This window comes from Balaenoptera ricei, chromosome 3 (assembly GCF_028023285.1).
Source record: "Balaenoptera ricei isolate mBalRic1 chromosome 3, mBalRic1.hap2, whole genome shotgun sequence".
NCBI classification, from domain to species: Eukaryota; Metazoa; Chordata; class Mammalia; order Artiodactyla; family Balaenopteridae; genus Balaenoptera; species Balaenoptera ricei.
Window position 1 is genome coordinate 147857165 of NC_082641.1, and position 15657 is coordinate 147872821.

Sequence of the window (15657 nt, forward strand, 5' to 3'; positions counted from 1 at the left end):
ATTCTCCAGGATAGATCATATCTTGGGTCACAAATCAAGCCTTGGTAAATTTAAGAAAATTGAAATTGTATCAGGTATCTTTTCCAACTGCTACGCTATGAGACTAGATATCAATTACAGGAAAAAAACTGTAAAAAAAAAAATACAAACACATGGAGGCTAAACAATATGCTACTAAATAACCAAGAGATCACTGAAGAAATCAAAGAGGAAATGAAAAAATACCTAGAAACAAATGACAATGAAAACACGATGACCCAAAACCTATGGGATGCAGCAGAAGCAGTTCTAAGAGGGAAGTTTATAGCAATACAAGCCTACCTAAAGAAACAAGAAAAATCTCAAATAAACAACCTAAACTTAAACCTAAAGCAATTAGAGAAAGAAGAACAAAAAACCCCGAAAGTTAGCAGAAGGAAAGAAATCATAAAGATCAGATCAGGAATAAATGAAAAAGGGCTTCCCTGGTGGTGCAGAGGTTGAGAATCTGCCTGCCAATGCAGGAGACACGGGTTTGATCCCTGGTCCAGGAAGATCCCACATGCCGCAGAGCAACTAAGCCTGTGCACCACAGCTACTGAGCCTGCGCTCTAGAGCCCATGAGCCACAACTACTGAGCCTGTGTGCCTCAACTACTGAAGCCCGCGTGCCTAAAGCCCATGCTCTGCAACAAGAGAAGGCACCGCAGTGAGAAGCCTGAGCACCACAACGACCCAACACAGGCAAAAATAAATAAATAAAATAAGTAAATTTATTTTAAAAAAAGAAATAAATGAAAAAGAAATGAAGGAAACAATAGCAAAGATCAATAAAACTAAAAGCTGGTTCTTTGAGAAGATAAACAAAATTGATAAACCATTAGCCAGACTCATCAAGAAAAAAAGGGACAAGACTCAAATTAACAGAATTAGAAATGAAAAAGAAGTAACAACTGACACTGCAGAAATACACAGGATCATGAGAGATTACTACAAGCAACTATATGCCAATAAAGTGGACAACCTGGAAGAAATGGACAAATTCTTAGAAAAGCATAACCTTCCAAGACTGAACCAGGAAGAAATAGAAAATATAAACAGACCAATCACAAGCACTGAAATTGAAACTGTGATTAAAAATCTGCCAGCAAACAAAAGCCCAGGACCAGATGGCTCCACAGGAGAATTCTATCAAACATTTAGAGAAGAGCTAACACCTATCCTTCTCAAACTCTTCCAAAATATAGCAGAGGGAGGAACACTCCCAAACTTATTCTACGAGGCCACCATCACCCTGATACCAAAACCAGACAAAGATACAACAAAAAAAGAAAATTACAGACCAATATCACTCATGAACATAGATGCAAAAATCCTCAACAAAATACTAGCAAACAGACTCCAACAACACATTAAAAGGATCATACACCATGATCAAGTGGGGTTTATCCCAGGAATGCAAGGATTCTTCAATATACACAAATCAATCAACGTGATACACCATATTAACAAACTGAAGGAGAAAAACCATATGATCATCTCAATAGATGCAGAGAAAGCTTTCAACAAAATTCAACACCCATTTATGATAAAAACGCTCCAGAAAGTAGGCATAGAGGGAACTTTCCTCAACATAATAAAGGCCATATATGACAAACCCACAGCCAACATTTTCCTCAATGGTGAAAAACTGAAACCATTTCCACTAAGATCAGGAACAAGACAAGGTTGCCCACTCTCACTGCTATTATTCAACATAGTTTTGGAAGTTTTAGCCACAGCAATCAGAGAAAAAAAAGAAATAAAAGGAATCCAAATCAGAAAAGAAGAAGTAAAACTGTCACTGTTTGCAGATGACATGATACTATACATAGAGAATCCTAAAGATGCTACCAGAAAACTACTAGAGCTAATCAATGAATTTGGTAAAGTAGCAGGATACAAAATGAATGCACAGAAATCTCTTGCATTCCTATACACTAATGATGAAAAATCAGAAAGAGAAATTAAGGAAACACTCCCATTTACCACTGCAACATAAAGAATAAAATACCTAGGAATAAACCTACCTAAGGAGACAAAAGACCTGTATGCAAAAAACTATAAGACACTGATGAAAGAAATTAAAGACGATACAAACAGATGGAGAGATATACCATGTTCTTGGATTGGAAGAATCAACATTGTGAAAATGACTCTACTACCCAAAGCAATCTACAGATTCAATGCAATTCCTATCAAACTACCAAAGGCATTTTTCACAAAACTAGAACAAAAAATTTTACAATTTGTATGGAAACACAAAAGACCCCAAATAGCCAAAGCAATCTTGAGAAAGCAAAACGGAGCTGGAGGACTCAGGCTCCCGGACTTCAGACTATACTACAAAGCTACGGTAATCAAGATAATATGGTACTGGCACAAAAATAGAAATATAGATCAATGGAACAGGATAGAAAGCCCAGAGATAAACTCACGCACATATGGTCACCTTGTCTTTGATAAAGGAGGCAAGAATATACAATGGAGAAAAGACAGCCTCATCAATAAGTAGTGTTGGGAAAACTAGACAGCTACATGTAAAAGAATGAAATTAGAACACTCCCTAACACCGTATAAAAAAATAAACTCAAAATGGATTAAAGACCTAAATGTAAGGCCAGACACTGTAATATAAACTCTTAGAGGAAAACATAGGCAGAACACTCTATGACAAGAATCACAGCAAGATCCTTTTTGACCCATGTCCTAGAGAAATGGAAATAAAAACAAAAATAAACACATGGGACCTAATGAAACTTAAAAGCTTTTGCACAGCAAAGGAAACCATAAACCAGATGAAGAGACAACCCTCAGAATGGGAGAAAATATTTGCAAATGAAGAAACTGACAAAGGATTAATCTCCAAAATATACAAGCAGCTCATGCAGCTCAATATCAAAAAAACAAACAGCACAATCCAAAAATGGGCAGAAGACCTAAATAGACATTTCTCCAAAGAAGATATACAGATTGGCAACAACCACATGAAAGGATGCTCAACATCACTAATCATTAGAGAAATGCAAATCAAAACTACAATGAGGTATCACCTCACACCGGTCAGAATGGCCATCATCAAAAAATCTAGAAACAATAAATGCTGGAGAGGGTGTGGAGAAAAGGGAACCCTCTTGCATTGTTGGTGGGAATGTAAATTGATACAGTCACTATGGAGAACAGTATGGAGGAGGTTCCTTAAAAAACTAAAAATAGAACTACCATATGACCCAGCAATCCCACTACTGGGCATATTCCCTGAGAAAACCATAATTCAAAACAAGTCATGTACCATAATGTTCACTGCAGCACTACTTACAATAGCCAGTACATGGAAGCAACCCAAGTGTCCATTGACAGATGAATGGATAAAGAAGATGTGGCACATATATACAATGGAATATTACTCAGCCATAAGAAGAAATGAAATTGAGTTATTTGTAGTGAGGTGGATGGACTTAGAGTCTGTCATACAGAGTGAAGCAAAGTCAGAAAGAGAAAAACCAATACCATATGCTAACACATATATATGGAATCTAAAAAAAAAAAAGGTACTGATGAACCTAGGGGCAGGACAGGAATAAAGACACAGACATAGAGAATGGACTTGAGGACGTGGGTGGGGAAGGGTAAGCTGGGACAAAATGAGAGAGTGGCATGGACATATATACACTACCAAATGTAAAATAGCTAGTGGGAAGGTGCTGCATAGCACAGGGAGATCAGCTCGGTGCTTTGTGACCACCTAGAGGGGTGGGATAGGGAGGGTGGGAGGGAGATGTAAGAGGGAGGAGATATGGGGATATATGTATAGCTGATTCACTTTGTTATACAGTAGAAACTAACACACCATTGTAAAGCAATTATACTCCAATAAAGATGGTAAAGAGAGAAAAAAAAAAGAGTAGCCTGCACTCGCAGCAAGTAGAGAAAGCCCGCGTGCAGCAACGAAGACCCAACACAGCCAAAAAAAAAAAAAAACAAAACAAAACGAGTTCTGGAGATGGATGGTGGTGATGTTTGCACGGCAATATGAATGTACTTACTGTACATTTAAAAATGCTTAAGATGGTAAATTTTGTGTTATGTGCATTTTACCACAACCACAATTAAAAAAAATTTTTTTAAGTGTGGGTTTCCAGCTCCTTCTCCCCACCCCAAATTCTAATTTCGTAGCTCTGGGGTGGGGCTCTGGAACTTATATTTTCACAAGCCTCGCATGCAGATGGTCTCAATCAGGCTTTGGAACCAACTGCCTTGAGAACTCATGGTTCCTTCCAGGCTCACGTTCTCAGAGTCTATGACCAGGGCTCGGCTGCACAGTCAGATCTGTACCTCCATGAGTACTGACATGTATACAGGACTGTCCCCCAGTCTGACCCCCCTTAAATGGCCCCTGCCTCCCCTCCAGGCCCCCCTGGGCCCTTCCCTTCCAGTCAGTGTGGGCACGAGAGCCGGCACCCTCATACCCCTTCCACGTACCCCACAGACATCTGACCACCTGGCCAGGGCCTCCAGTCTCCCCTTTCTCTCCCTGGCTTCACTGATTCCAATGACTGACCCCCAAACCATCCCATTCGCCTCCATTTTCCTGCCATTAGGGGACCATACTGTTTTTGTTCTCCAGCCCAGAAAGAAGACTCCTGCCAGCGTGGCCATGTGCCTACCCACACCCTCCAAGCTGGGCTCCAAAATGGTAGCATCTTTCGTTAGATGGAATCACGCCCAAGTTTGACATGCTATGAGCTGGACCCTAAGTCCGACTTCCACGTGGTTGCCTTGGGTACCTCTTTTTTTCCATCTACAGCATGGGGTGAACAAGGTCTGCTCTGGCACTTGGAAGGGCTGAAGATGGTTTGGGGGAATAAAGGCACCACAGAGACCTAGGGCTAGGGCTATCTGGGTCTCCACCCTGGCTGCCTGGGCCCACCAGCCCCCAGCCCGCTGCCCCCCGCCATCCGGCCGCTTGACCATACCTGAAGCCCTGGGGGCACGTGCATGTGTAGCCGTTGACCGCATCCACGCACTGGGCCCCATGGCGGCACCTGTGGGCTGTGCAGTCGTCACTGTTCACCTCGCAGAGCTTCCCGCTGTAGCCAGGGAGACATTCGCACCTGGAACACAGCGGAGCGAAGCTGTTCTATGGCCCGGCCAAGTCCCCGCAGCTCTTGCGGGCTCCCCAAAGCCTGGCCTGCAGTGGGTCTCATGGGCTGTCCACAGCCTCTGGTCACTGCAAGCCAATGTCTGCCTGCTTCACATGGGGCATCTTGTCAGGAGCCGGCTGAAGAGCGCAGGGCTGCGGTCACACAGGTTTTGGCTTGGATCTACCACTGTCTACATAGAACTAATATTCAGCTTAGCCTGCCTTTGTGCCAGGCACTGGGCTAAGCACCTTTCACGGAGTGCCTTGCTAAGGCCTCCCAGCACCCTGTGAAGGAGGGTCGGTCCCCCTCCAATACCAGGAGGAAACCAGGGCTCCAGGAGAGCTGACCTGACTTCCCTGAGGCCCCCCACCGTGTAACACTTAACGTGTGTCAGTGATACTTCGTTTACACTTACGTGTGTCAGACCCTGTTCTCGGTGTATCTGCCACTCACTGCCTCTCTGTGTTTCAGTTTCTTTACTTTTCAATGTGACTGATGATGAATAACTTCACCTCTTAACAGTGGTTTTAAAAATTAAGTGATACCCTCTGTGCAGGGCACTAGATCCACACTGAGTAAACAGTCAGTGTGATATGTAGAAGGTGCTGATAAGGATGATGAAGAAATGATGCTGTTGGCACTCCCTTTGATTCTATTCTATTGTTTGTTCATTTTTCCCCAGAGATTCGGGCTGATATAAGAAGGTGAATCCCCCCTTTGCCCTTGATAAATGCCTCCTGGTCTCCAGGGGAGAGGATGGGAGCTACTGGCCCAACCCAGGCCCTGCAGGCCGACCCGCCCCTCCCTGAGGAGCATGGTGTCGGCAGCTCCATCATGTCCTCGCTGGCCCAGGTTTCAACCCGGCCAGAGACGGCTGCTGCGGCGGGTCTCCCTAAACATGGGCCTGAGACACGCATCTCTGGTCTCCTCTGTCTGGGATGACAATGTGCCGAAGTCCCAGCAAGGAAGACACCAAAGGTACCACCTTACTCACAGCGGCTTCAGCATACAGGCATGTGTGAACACAAATGCTTCCTGGCTCCTCTACACCTCTCTGGGCTCATTGGCTGAATTCTGCTGGGCGGAGTGTAAATAATAACCACAGCCTATCCAAGTCAGAGGAGGAAGGTGGTACGGGCAGGGGAAGGTGTGGTAGGGGTGGCCAGGTGGGAGGGAAGTGAGACCTTGGAATACTTATGTGACGCAGGAGCCTGACTGGGGAAGCATCAGGGCAAAGGGATAGTCCTCCCTCCTCCCTCTCCTCCCTCCACCCCCTTTAGGATGGCTGGAAGTGGGCTGGAATCACAAGTAGACCCTGGCAGTGCTGGGGCTGCCAGAACATGGTGCATGCTGTGAATTCATGGCAAGGTAAGATACTCAGGGGGTGGGGTGTCCCTGGAGGGGGGGCAAGTTCTAGAATCTGAGGATTTACTGGACCTGCGTCCAAAAGCTGTGAAATCTGCTAAGATCTGACCTATTTACTTATTTGATGGGTAAATTTGAAGTATGTGACCTATTGCTGCACCAGAAGGTGCAAACTTTCACATCTTAGCCCCCATTCCTTCCTAGTCTTTTAAAGGAACAGCTCGGGGATGCCTTTTGGGGGCACATGCTCAGTATATCACAGGCCAGGCCTCTGCTAGGGTTAAACCTGGCCCCAGCAGGCATCTGTGTTTGTGTCTCCTGAATTCTAAGAAGTACCTGCAGCGCAACTCAAGCTGTATGAGCTTCTCCAAGGCAATAATAGCTGCTCACTACTTACAGGGGAAAACCCAGCCTGATAAGCATGGCATTCGAGCGTACTGAGCAGGTCTTTATGAGGAATTAGGGAAGCCATGCTCCCTCGCAGATGAAGCAGTGGAAGTCTGGAGGAAGGCGTGTTTACATCCTTCTTTTCTCCCAGTGCTACAGCCCTCTCCACACCTGCACTTCCTAAACGAAACACTCAGGGGTCTTGTTAAAGTGCAGCTTGTGATTCAGGGAGTCTGGGTGGGGCCTGGGAATTAGCATTCCCAACAAGCTCCCATGGGATACTGACACTGCTGGTTCATGGACCTCACCTCCAATAGCGAGGATCTCTACGACATTTCCTCATCGGCCAAAGACAAGCATCTGGTGGTACAACCTGCATTCCCTGTTGTCCTCCAATGTTTTGCCTTTATCTTTTTTCTAAAGCGTAAGTAAGGGTTATGCAATTTTGATATGCATTCGACCTACTGATTCTGGACCAGGAGGAGTAACCAAGTGACTTCAGGAGCCTCTGGATTTAGCCGAGGAATCAGTCAGGCCCGGATTGACTCGCATCCCTTTCTGTGCACGTGTGCCGGCTGCTTGCTGCACCTCACGGAGCCTCAGCCCCACGTGGGAGGTGGGTAACAGTTTCTACATCCTAAGATCGCTGAGCGTTAAGTGAGATACTGCACAGTGCCTGACACAGAGGGAGTGTTCAGTGCATGTTAGCCACTGCCATCTTTGTTTCTGTTATTATTTTCAGTGTGCATGGGCAGTGTTCATTATTATTTTCAGGGCTTCAGTATATTATTATTTCAGTGTTCGTGTCACAGATACTGATAGAGTACTATCTGTTCTGTTGAGTTGAGGCCTCATTAGAACAGCATACAAGGAAATCCCCAAGGATAAACATCTTCAAACTTGGGCAGAGGTTGCACTGACTGCACATCTCTTTTGTTAATGCCCCTGTTGCCTGCCTTGGGATGTGAGTTGTTATGGTGATGGCAGGGGAGGGCGATAACATTATAAAATGATGCACTGGGAGAAGGGACTTTTCATTTAAATGCATCTCAAAAAGAAAAAAAAAAAATCAACATTACTGAGTTGGCCTGTAGACCTCTTCAAGATTCTAAGAGACATTGTGCATAAATATATCAATATTATCTCAAGATTTTTGAAAGCGAGACTGGTTTCTATATTCTATATTGTCCTTGAACTCAAGGGGTCTTGGTTACAGTAGAGAGAGTTTCCAGGGACAAGTAGTAGAGAATCGTGATCTCTGGTCCTAAGCCTCTAGCACCCCATTCCCAGACCTGTACCCTGGACCACTTCTGACCAGTCTCCAAGCTCGCTATGCTTGTCCAAGCCAGCGTCCTCTGAGTTTGCCGTCCACTCAGCCTGGAATGCCACTGATCTCCTTTCCATCTACAGATATGCTACCCACTCTTCATAGCTCAGATGCCCAGTCACCATCACTGCCCCTTCTTAGGTACACCCAAAGCACTTTTCCTGTCAGTCCAGCCGGCTCGGCTTTGGGTTCAAGTTTGTGTTTTAAGCATCTCTTCCTACCCCTTTGCTCTTCCTTCAGTTAAAGAACAGCCCTGATCTGCAGTCAAATCCTGGAGTGGGCAAAGCAGGGTGTGGGGGAGGCATCCCTCGCTCTTACTCAAGCTCAGGGAACTCGATTATGTGAAAGCCCACCCGGCACATCTCCGAGGGGACAGGAGCAGGTAAGGCAGACTTGAAGGAGGGTGCACGCACCAAAGGACCGCAGCTTCCTTTGCTCCCTCTGAAGCCAGAGGCCCTACACGCCTCTTGCGTTTTCCCTGGTGGTAAGCTCTAGGCTTGGGATATCCAGATAGAAAAGGAAAACACAAGAAGAGGTGCTCACGGCCCCCTCTCACCCTCACCTACTCTTAGACTCTCCTCCCACCTGTGGGGCTCCCTCCTTCTCGCAGCGCATCCCAATTCCACCCATTCTTTGGTGGTCACTTCACATCCCACCTCCTAGGGTGGGGGGCTTCCCTCTCTGCTCCAAAAGGTTCTTCTCCCCACCTCCTCAGAACCCCAGCAGCACTCAGAGCCAGAATCTAGGGCCCTAGGAGTTGCTTCTTTTCTTAACCTTTGTTTTGTGTCAACTTTTCCTCCCCCAGGTCCATGGCAAGGGCCTTGGAGGGAGGGAGTTGAAAACCTCCTGCGCTACCCACTGCCTTCAGCACAGTGAGAATCTGGGGCCTGAGGGAGAGGGAACAGAGAGGACAGACACAGAGGCTCAGAAAGAGAGACAGAGAGAGACCAAGAGAATTAGACCATGACTGGTCAGAGATACAGAAAAGCACATGGTAACAAACAAGTAACAGGCAGAAAGAGAGAGAGAGAGGAAAAAAAATATGGAGGAAGCCCCAGAGTCTCTGCCTCAAACCCAGACTGCTGGAGCCGAGTCCTTGGGACCCGGTGCTGGGCATGAACGAGCCTCACCTGAATCCTCTGTCCAGGGAGACGCACTTTGCCTCATGCTGACAGAGGTTCATCCCGGGCACGCAGTGGTCGATCACCTCGTCGCACAGCTCACCTGGTGGGGTGGGTAGAGAACCCAGGCATCAGGGTGGGTACCGGGGGGAATGCCCTGGCTAGAAGTCAGGTTCATCCAGCCCCTAGCCAGGAGGTCACGGGTATCAGGAGCCCTGCATTTGCTCTTTTGGCGTCTCCTTTCTCCTGTGCCTCAGCCTCGATTTCCCTGGCAGTGACCATGGGAAGACTGCAGGACCTCACCCGGGCACGGTCACTGCACCACCATTTGGCTATTTCACTTGATTATATAGGGGCGGCGGCAGCTGAAACCACCCCTGACCTTGGGCTATGCTTATTTGTTTTTCCTTCCACACCCATTTGTGGAGCACCTCCTGTGTGGCAGCACTGTGCTGGGGACACAGCCGTGACCTGGCCCTGTCCCCCCCTCCCCCCCATGGCTAGTGCGGGGGGGGGGATGTGTATCTACAAATAAGCAGGCAATTGATTACAACACAGAGCTGTCAGCGCGATGATGGGAAAACTCGGTGGAAACCCAGAGGCTTCCTGGAGGAGGGGACAGTGCTTAGCAGCACAGCCCACCTGTTACAGGTAAGTAAGCCCCTTGGATTTTCTCAGAGAAGAAAATATGGAAAGAATGTGAAGTTCTGGTCTCTGGATACATCCCCTTTGAAATTCACAGTGTCAGAAAATGCCTAACAGGCCATAAATACCCAAGGATATAAGCCCTGAAATACTCACACCACCTGAAAGTGTGTTTTGGGAATGTGGGAGGTAAGGTAGGACGGCAGGGGGGAGGTCCCTGGCAGATGCACTTCTGAGCTTTGCGCTTCCTCACATTCCACCCCCGGCAAGCCAGGTGGAGAGGGATCTAGAAGAAACAAACTTCCAGCCAGGGAAGTTCATTCAGAGGGCAAGCGTGGGCAGGAGAAGGCAGCCTGGGCCGCGGCTCCCAGGGGACGGGGCAGAGGACGGTCCTGAGGATGGCCGGGGAGTAAAAGCATGACAGGCACAGCCCCGGCGTCTGTTCTCTGTTGCGGTGAGGATACGCTGACACCCCCCCCCACCCCGTCCTCATTTTGCCCCGGTCTCTCAAGACCACAGAGAGCACTGTGTGCCTTCTAAGCCTCCCCTCACCTGCTGGAGACACCCAGAGAGGTGCGGTTTCCGTGGGGGGCACTTTCTGATGTTTTCTGGCACAGACAAAACCACTACGTCCCATTCTCAGGAACAAAGTACAACACACCAGAACTGCACCCCGGTCCACGGCAGACGCAGGCGGGAAACTGCCTTAATGCGTGTTTCCTCAGCTCCCTCCACCCCTGCCCATGTGCCCACCGTCGGTTCAGACCCGAACGGAGCGTGACCGCCGTGCAAGTGCCTCTGTGCCGGCTTCAAACACCACCAGGGCTCCAGGGTTCCCGAAGGAGGGGATGAACGCGAACCAAATGAACACACAGCTGAAAGGGCCCTGGGGACCTGTTCAAAGTGGGGAGGAGCTAGTGATTTGCAGGGTGGGGGGAGGAGGCGGCGGAGGGGTGGACAGGCTAGAAGAGAGAGGGCCTCTGGGAAGCCCCTCATGGCACAGTACCAGGTTTTGGGGGTTCAAGACTTTGTCCAGAGGGGGACAGGAGGTGGAGTCTTTGGAAGAAGCTAAGAAAGTGGTACCCTTCCAATGCACGGCAAGCCACGGCGTGCACACGCCAAGCCGCACTCGGGCGTCAGGGGGCTCACCTGTGTAGTTTGGTGGGCACACGCACACGTAGTTGTTGATCCCGTCCACACAGGTGGCGTTGTTCTCACAGTCGTTGTCCTCGCAGTCGTCCGGGTTGATCTCACACCGCTGCCCCTCGAAGCCCAGCGGGCAGGAGCAGCTGTGGGGGCGTGTGGGTGTGGAGAGGGGAGCCGGGGGTCAGGGAGAGGGGTGGGTTGGAGCGGCAGAGGGGAAGGTGGGAAATACAATCAATCAGTCAGGTTTCTCCTCTGGATGAAAGTCCCGGGCAGCACGGTGGACCCAGGAGGTCTTGGGGTCCTAAGCAGGAAGACCCTTAGGAGCCTGAGAGGGCATTTCATCTAGCCCCCTGTCTCCGGGCGGTATTCCATCTCCCCTGGCCCTGGATGGCTACCTCGCCAAGGGGCAATTCCCATCGACCATGCCTCCTTCACCGCTCCCCCAGCTGGATGTGGTTTCCTGGGTAGAGCTTAAATTCCTCCAGCTGGCTCCTAATCAGCCTTTGGGTAGACTCTTTTGTAGACAAGGAGAGAAAGAGCAAGACGAACCCTGCCCTTTTGGTGATTCTCTGCTCAAGGGCAGCCTTTTTATCTGGAGCAGGAGCAGGACATAGGTCAGGCTCTGCAACCAGGTTTCCTGGGAGTTAAATTCTGCGTCTCAGTTTCCTCAGCTGTTGACTGGTGCTATTTATCTACCCCCAGGGTGGCTGCAGGCATCCAATGAGATTATACAAGTAAAACGCTTAGAAGGGTACACAGCACAGCGAAAATGTTCAGAACATGTCAGCTAGATTTAGTTCTAGGCAAAACTACCCACCTTCTTAACCTTATCCTCAGGGATGCCATTTCTCCCTGTCAGGTATTCCTGCTACTTCTGAGCCCCCTCCAGCTTCTGGGGGCTGAGGGAAGGGTGGGAGGGCCCCTCGCCTGCCAACACTTTCTGGTGAGCCTGGCTTAAAACACCATAGATCAGTATGAGGCATTTTCTTAACCTGTCTCTGGTGTGTTAGACCTCTTGGATTAAAAACCTCAACCCCCGTCCTCTGCCCGACCTTGGCTACATCCCCAGGATTAGGCATGCAAAGTAAGTCAGAACTGATGAAGTCAGTTCTGGGCAGCTGACAAGGGGTGAGGGGGGCTGGGAGGATGCAGGTGGGAGCCAAGCGTTTGATTAAAGAAGCGCTGCAGGGAATTTCACTCTTTCTGTGGCCCATCCCCCCTCGTCAGGGGCCAGGGACATACACCCCATCCACGCACGTGTGTTCCAGCCTCAGACCTGGAATTCCAGGCCTCTCTCCATTTCAGAGACTGCTCTGACTTGGGCGTTTAGCTAAACAACAAAACTAAACTAATAGGAAGTGGATTTTTGTGGTCCTAGAATCCTAATTAACCTCCTTCCCTCTGTGGCCTGAAAACTGGGTCACATTTTCTACAAAAGGCTAGGGGAAGGGTCCTTGGGTCTGAGCTCTTGAGCTGGAGCAAAATGACTCTAAGTCCTTTTTTTTCTCTTAGGGACCCTGGCCATTCATGAAAAAGGTCATTTCTTCAGAGCCAGACAGTGGGTAGTTTCCCAAAGATCTTAAGCCACAGTGCTGCCTATTTTCCTCAAATGAGTTACTCTGACTCTCCCCGGAGCCTTAGGACTGCGTAAACGTGGGGTGAGAGTGACTGGTCAGGGGAGCAGGGGTTGTTCACGGACTGGGCAGAGGGTGGGAAAGAGGCTAAAGTTTTTTTCTAGTCTCGCTGGAAACCTTACGGGAGGTGGGGCGGTGAGGGGGTGGAGCTATCAAGGATATCTCAAGAGCAATGTGTTAGCTGTAGGGACAGCTCTTTTTTGAGCAGAGAGACAATGCGTCAAGACTGGAGAAGCATCTGTATGAAGAGGTAGGTGATGCTTCCAGAATTCTGACCAGTAAGAGGTGTCATGGATTGAACTGTGTCCCCTCGAAAAGATATGTTGAAATCTTAACCCCCCCAGTACCTGAGAATGTGACCTAATTGGGAAACAGAGTCACTGCAGCTGTCATTTGTTAACTGAAGACCACATTCACCGGAGTGGGGTGGGCCCGTAATCCTATATGACTGGTGTCCTTACAAGAAGATGGCCATGTGGAGACAGACACAGGGAGCAGGCCATGTGCAGCTGAAGGTAGACATTGGAGTGATGCAGCTGCAGGCCAAGAAATGCCAGGAACTGCCAGCAGCCATCAGAAGCTAGGAAGGGGCGAGGAAGAATCCTCCCTTGCGGGTTTCAGAGGGAGCATGGCCCTGCTGACACCTTCACTCTGGGCTTCTGACTTCCAGAGCTGTGAGAGAATCCATTCTTTGGTTCCAAGCCCCCCAGCCTGTGGTACTTTGTTATGGCAGCTCTAGGAAACAGATAGAGGAGGGACAAAGGAGCAAAGCCTCCGTCCGAACAGGTGGCTCTCCCTTTGCCAGCCTACCAGGTGCTGCCCTGAGGGGCAGTGCTTTCCTGCTGCTCGAGGAGCCCACACGAGCTATACCATCCCAGGGATGTGGGCCGCACTGCCTGCACCCTCCACCCCATTTTCCTAATCCTGTGGGTCTGGGCCATTTTCCTTGAAAATTAAGTCCTAAAAATATTTCCAGTTCCTTTGAAATTCTCAACAACGGAGGGTGGAGACGGGATCCTTCCGCTCACCTGCAGAGAGGGGAGCAACACAGTCGCCTGCAGGGGGCGCTCCTGTCCCTTGCCGAGGCGGGTCCCTGGGCTCGGGGGTGGCGGTGAGGGGGCAGACCCAGGCTTTCGGTCCTGGAGGTGTGATTCCTGGCTGAGGCCAGGTGGCCACCACCGTGAGATTTCTGGGTGGTTTCTCCCCCCACCCCACCCCCGGGGCTCTCAGCGGGTGAGAGTGCCTTGTTTGGCCTGCTCCAGGCAGGAAAACGAACTCTGCCTTGCTTTAAGAGTTGATTCTGATGGGGTGGGCTTGGCAGATGGACACGTGGGCGGCTGGGTTCCCTGGGGAGAACCCAGAGCCCAGAACCTGATGTCTTTCGCAGAACAGGCAGCAACCCTGGCCACAGGGCTTTTGATAACTGTTTGCGACCTGAGCGCTAAGACCTCCGCACACAGCTTGCCGCCAGATGCCCCTCCTTTACCGCCTGACCCACTGGCTCACTGGGGCTGCCAAATGGGCCAATTGCCACTGGTCTGGTTTGCCAGGGTAGGGCCCGGGAAACTGGACATGTGCACACAGCTGGGAGGGTGGGAAGCAGGGAGGGGCCTGAGGTTTGGCAGAGCTGCAGAAGGCCCACTCCAAGGACAGGGATGAGAAGAACCTTAAGTGCCTTCTACCCCTTTTCTTCCTGAGCTCTTAATGCCAGGGAGGAAAGAGGTGGGGTTTAGAGACTCAGGAATGAGTGTCAGGATATGGGACCTAGAGCCAATCAATTCTGTGCCTCAGTTTCCTCATCTGTTAAATGGGGATAGTACCTACCTGTACCGGATAGGGTCCTCGTGAGGATTTAAATGAGGCTTAGAGTCACTGCCTGGCACATAACGAGCATGTAATCAATGTCACCTATTATTATTGTTTTTTTATAACACAGAAAAGAGTGGTGGAATTACCAGGCTGGCAGGTCTTTGAGCCATTATCCCATCCTACTCTGACTTTAGCCAGCAACTGTGGCTTGCCTTGGAGACCTCCTGGCTCTGGAGACGGACTACCTGAATTCAGATTCCTGTACCAACGCTTACTGTGTAACCACGGACAAATGATTTATCCCTTTGATGCCTCGACTTCCTTATCTATACAAGAGGGATAGTAGTAGCTGCCTTACGGGGAGTGAAGAGCCTTGGAGTCCTTCACATAAAGGGCCGGGCAGAGTGTGGGCACACACAGGAGGCACACAGCTGTGCTCCCTCAGCCTGCCCCAGGAGCCTGACCACGAAGACTGAGAGGAGGGAAGGCCCAAGGGCGAGGTGTTACCTGAACCCGTCGTTGTGGCTCTCGCTCAGGTGGCAGGTGCCTCCATGCAGACAGGGGTTCTGGAGGCAGGTGTTGATGGGCATAGTGCAGTCTTTGCCCTGAGGAGCAGAAGAGAGAGAGAAGCGTGTGGTTAGGGAGGCTTTCTGTGTCTGCCATGATGAAGAGACCCCTGTGGGTTCCCAGCTTCCTTTGGGATGAGGTCAGGGGGATGGCTGCACGGAGGCCGTCCCTGGGACAAGCCGGCTGTGTGACCCAGAGAAAGCCCGAGGGAGCCCTTGCCTTTGGTCACTCCACAGCGAGGAGGGGAGGAATGCTGAACTCAGGAGTTCGGGCCCCAGCTTCACTACTTCCCAGACTTCACTCGCTTCTCGCCATCCTAACCCGTAGGCCGAGAGCAGGGGCTTTGGAGCCAGGAAGGCCTGGTTTCACATTCCAGCTTCACCTCTTCCTGGTTGGCTGGCTGACCTTGATCTTGTATAATAAGCCTTTTGACTTCTACAAGCCCACCTCATAGAGCTCTTACCAGAATTAAACTAGACCTTTCAATAAGGAAGT

General features: G+C 49.5%; 1 protein-coding gene across 2 annotated transcripts in view; it reads right to left on the reverse strand.

Annotated features, from left to right (window-relative positions):
- SLIT3 (slit guidance ligand 3) overlaps window positions 1-15657 on the reverse strand; it is a 618579-nt gene that overhangs the window by 36095 nt on the left and 566827 nt on the right. For both annotated transcript variants that reach the window (XM_059917657.1, XM_059917656.1), the window contains 4 exons: window positions 15103-15200; window positions 11156-11295; window positions 9371-9464; window positions 4994-5131 (listed from right to left, as the gene is read on the reverse strand). In XM_059917657.1, the coding sequence (XP_059773640.1) occupies window positions 4994-5131; window positions 9371-9464; window positions 11156-11295; window positions 15103-15200 (470 nt within the window). The remainder of the gene's footprint in view (window positions 1-4993; window positions 5132-9370; window positions 9465-11155; window positions 11296-15102; window positions 15201-15657) is intronic.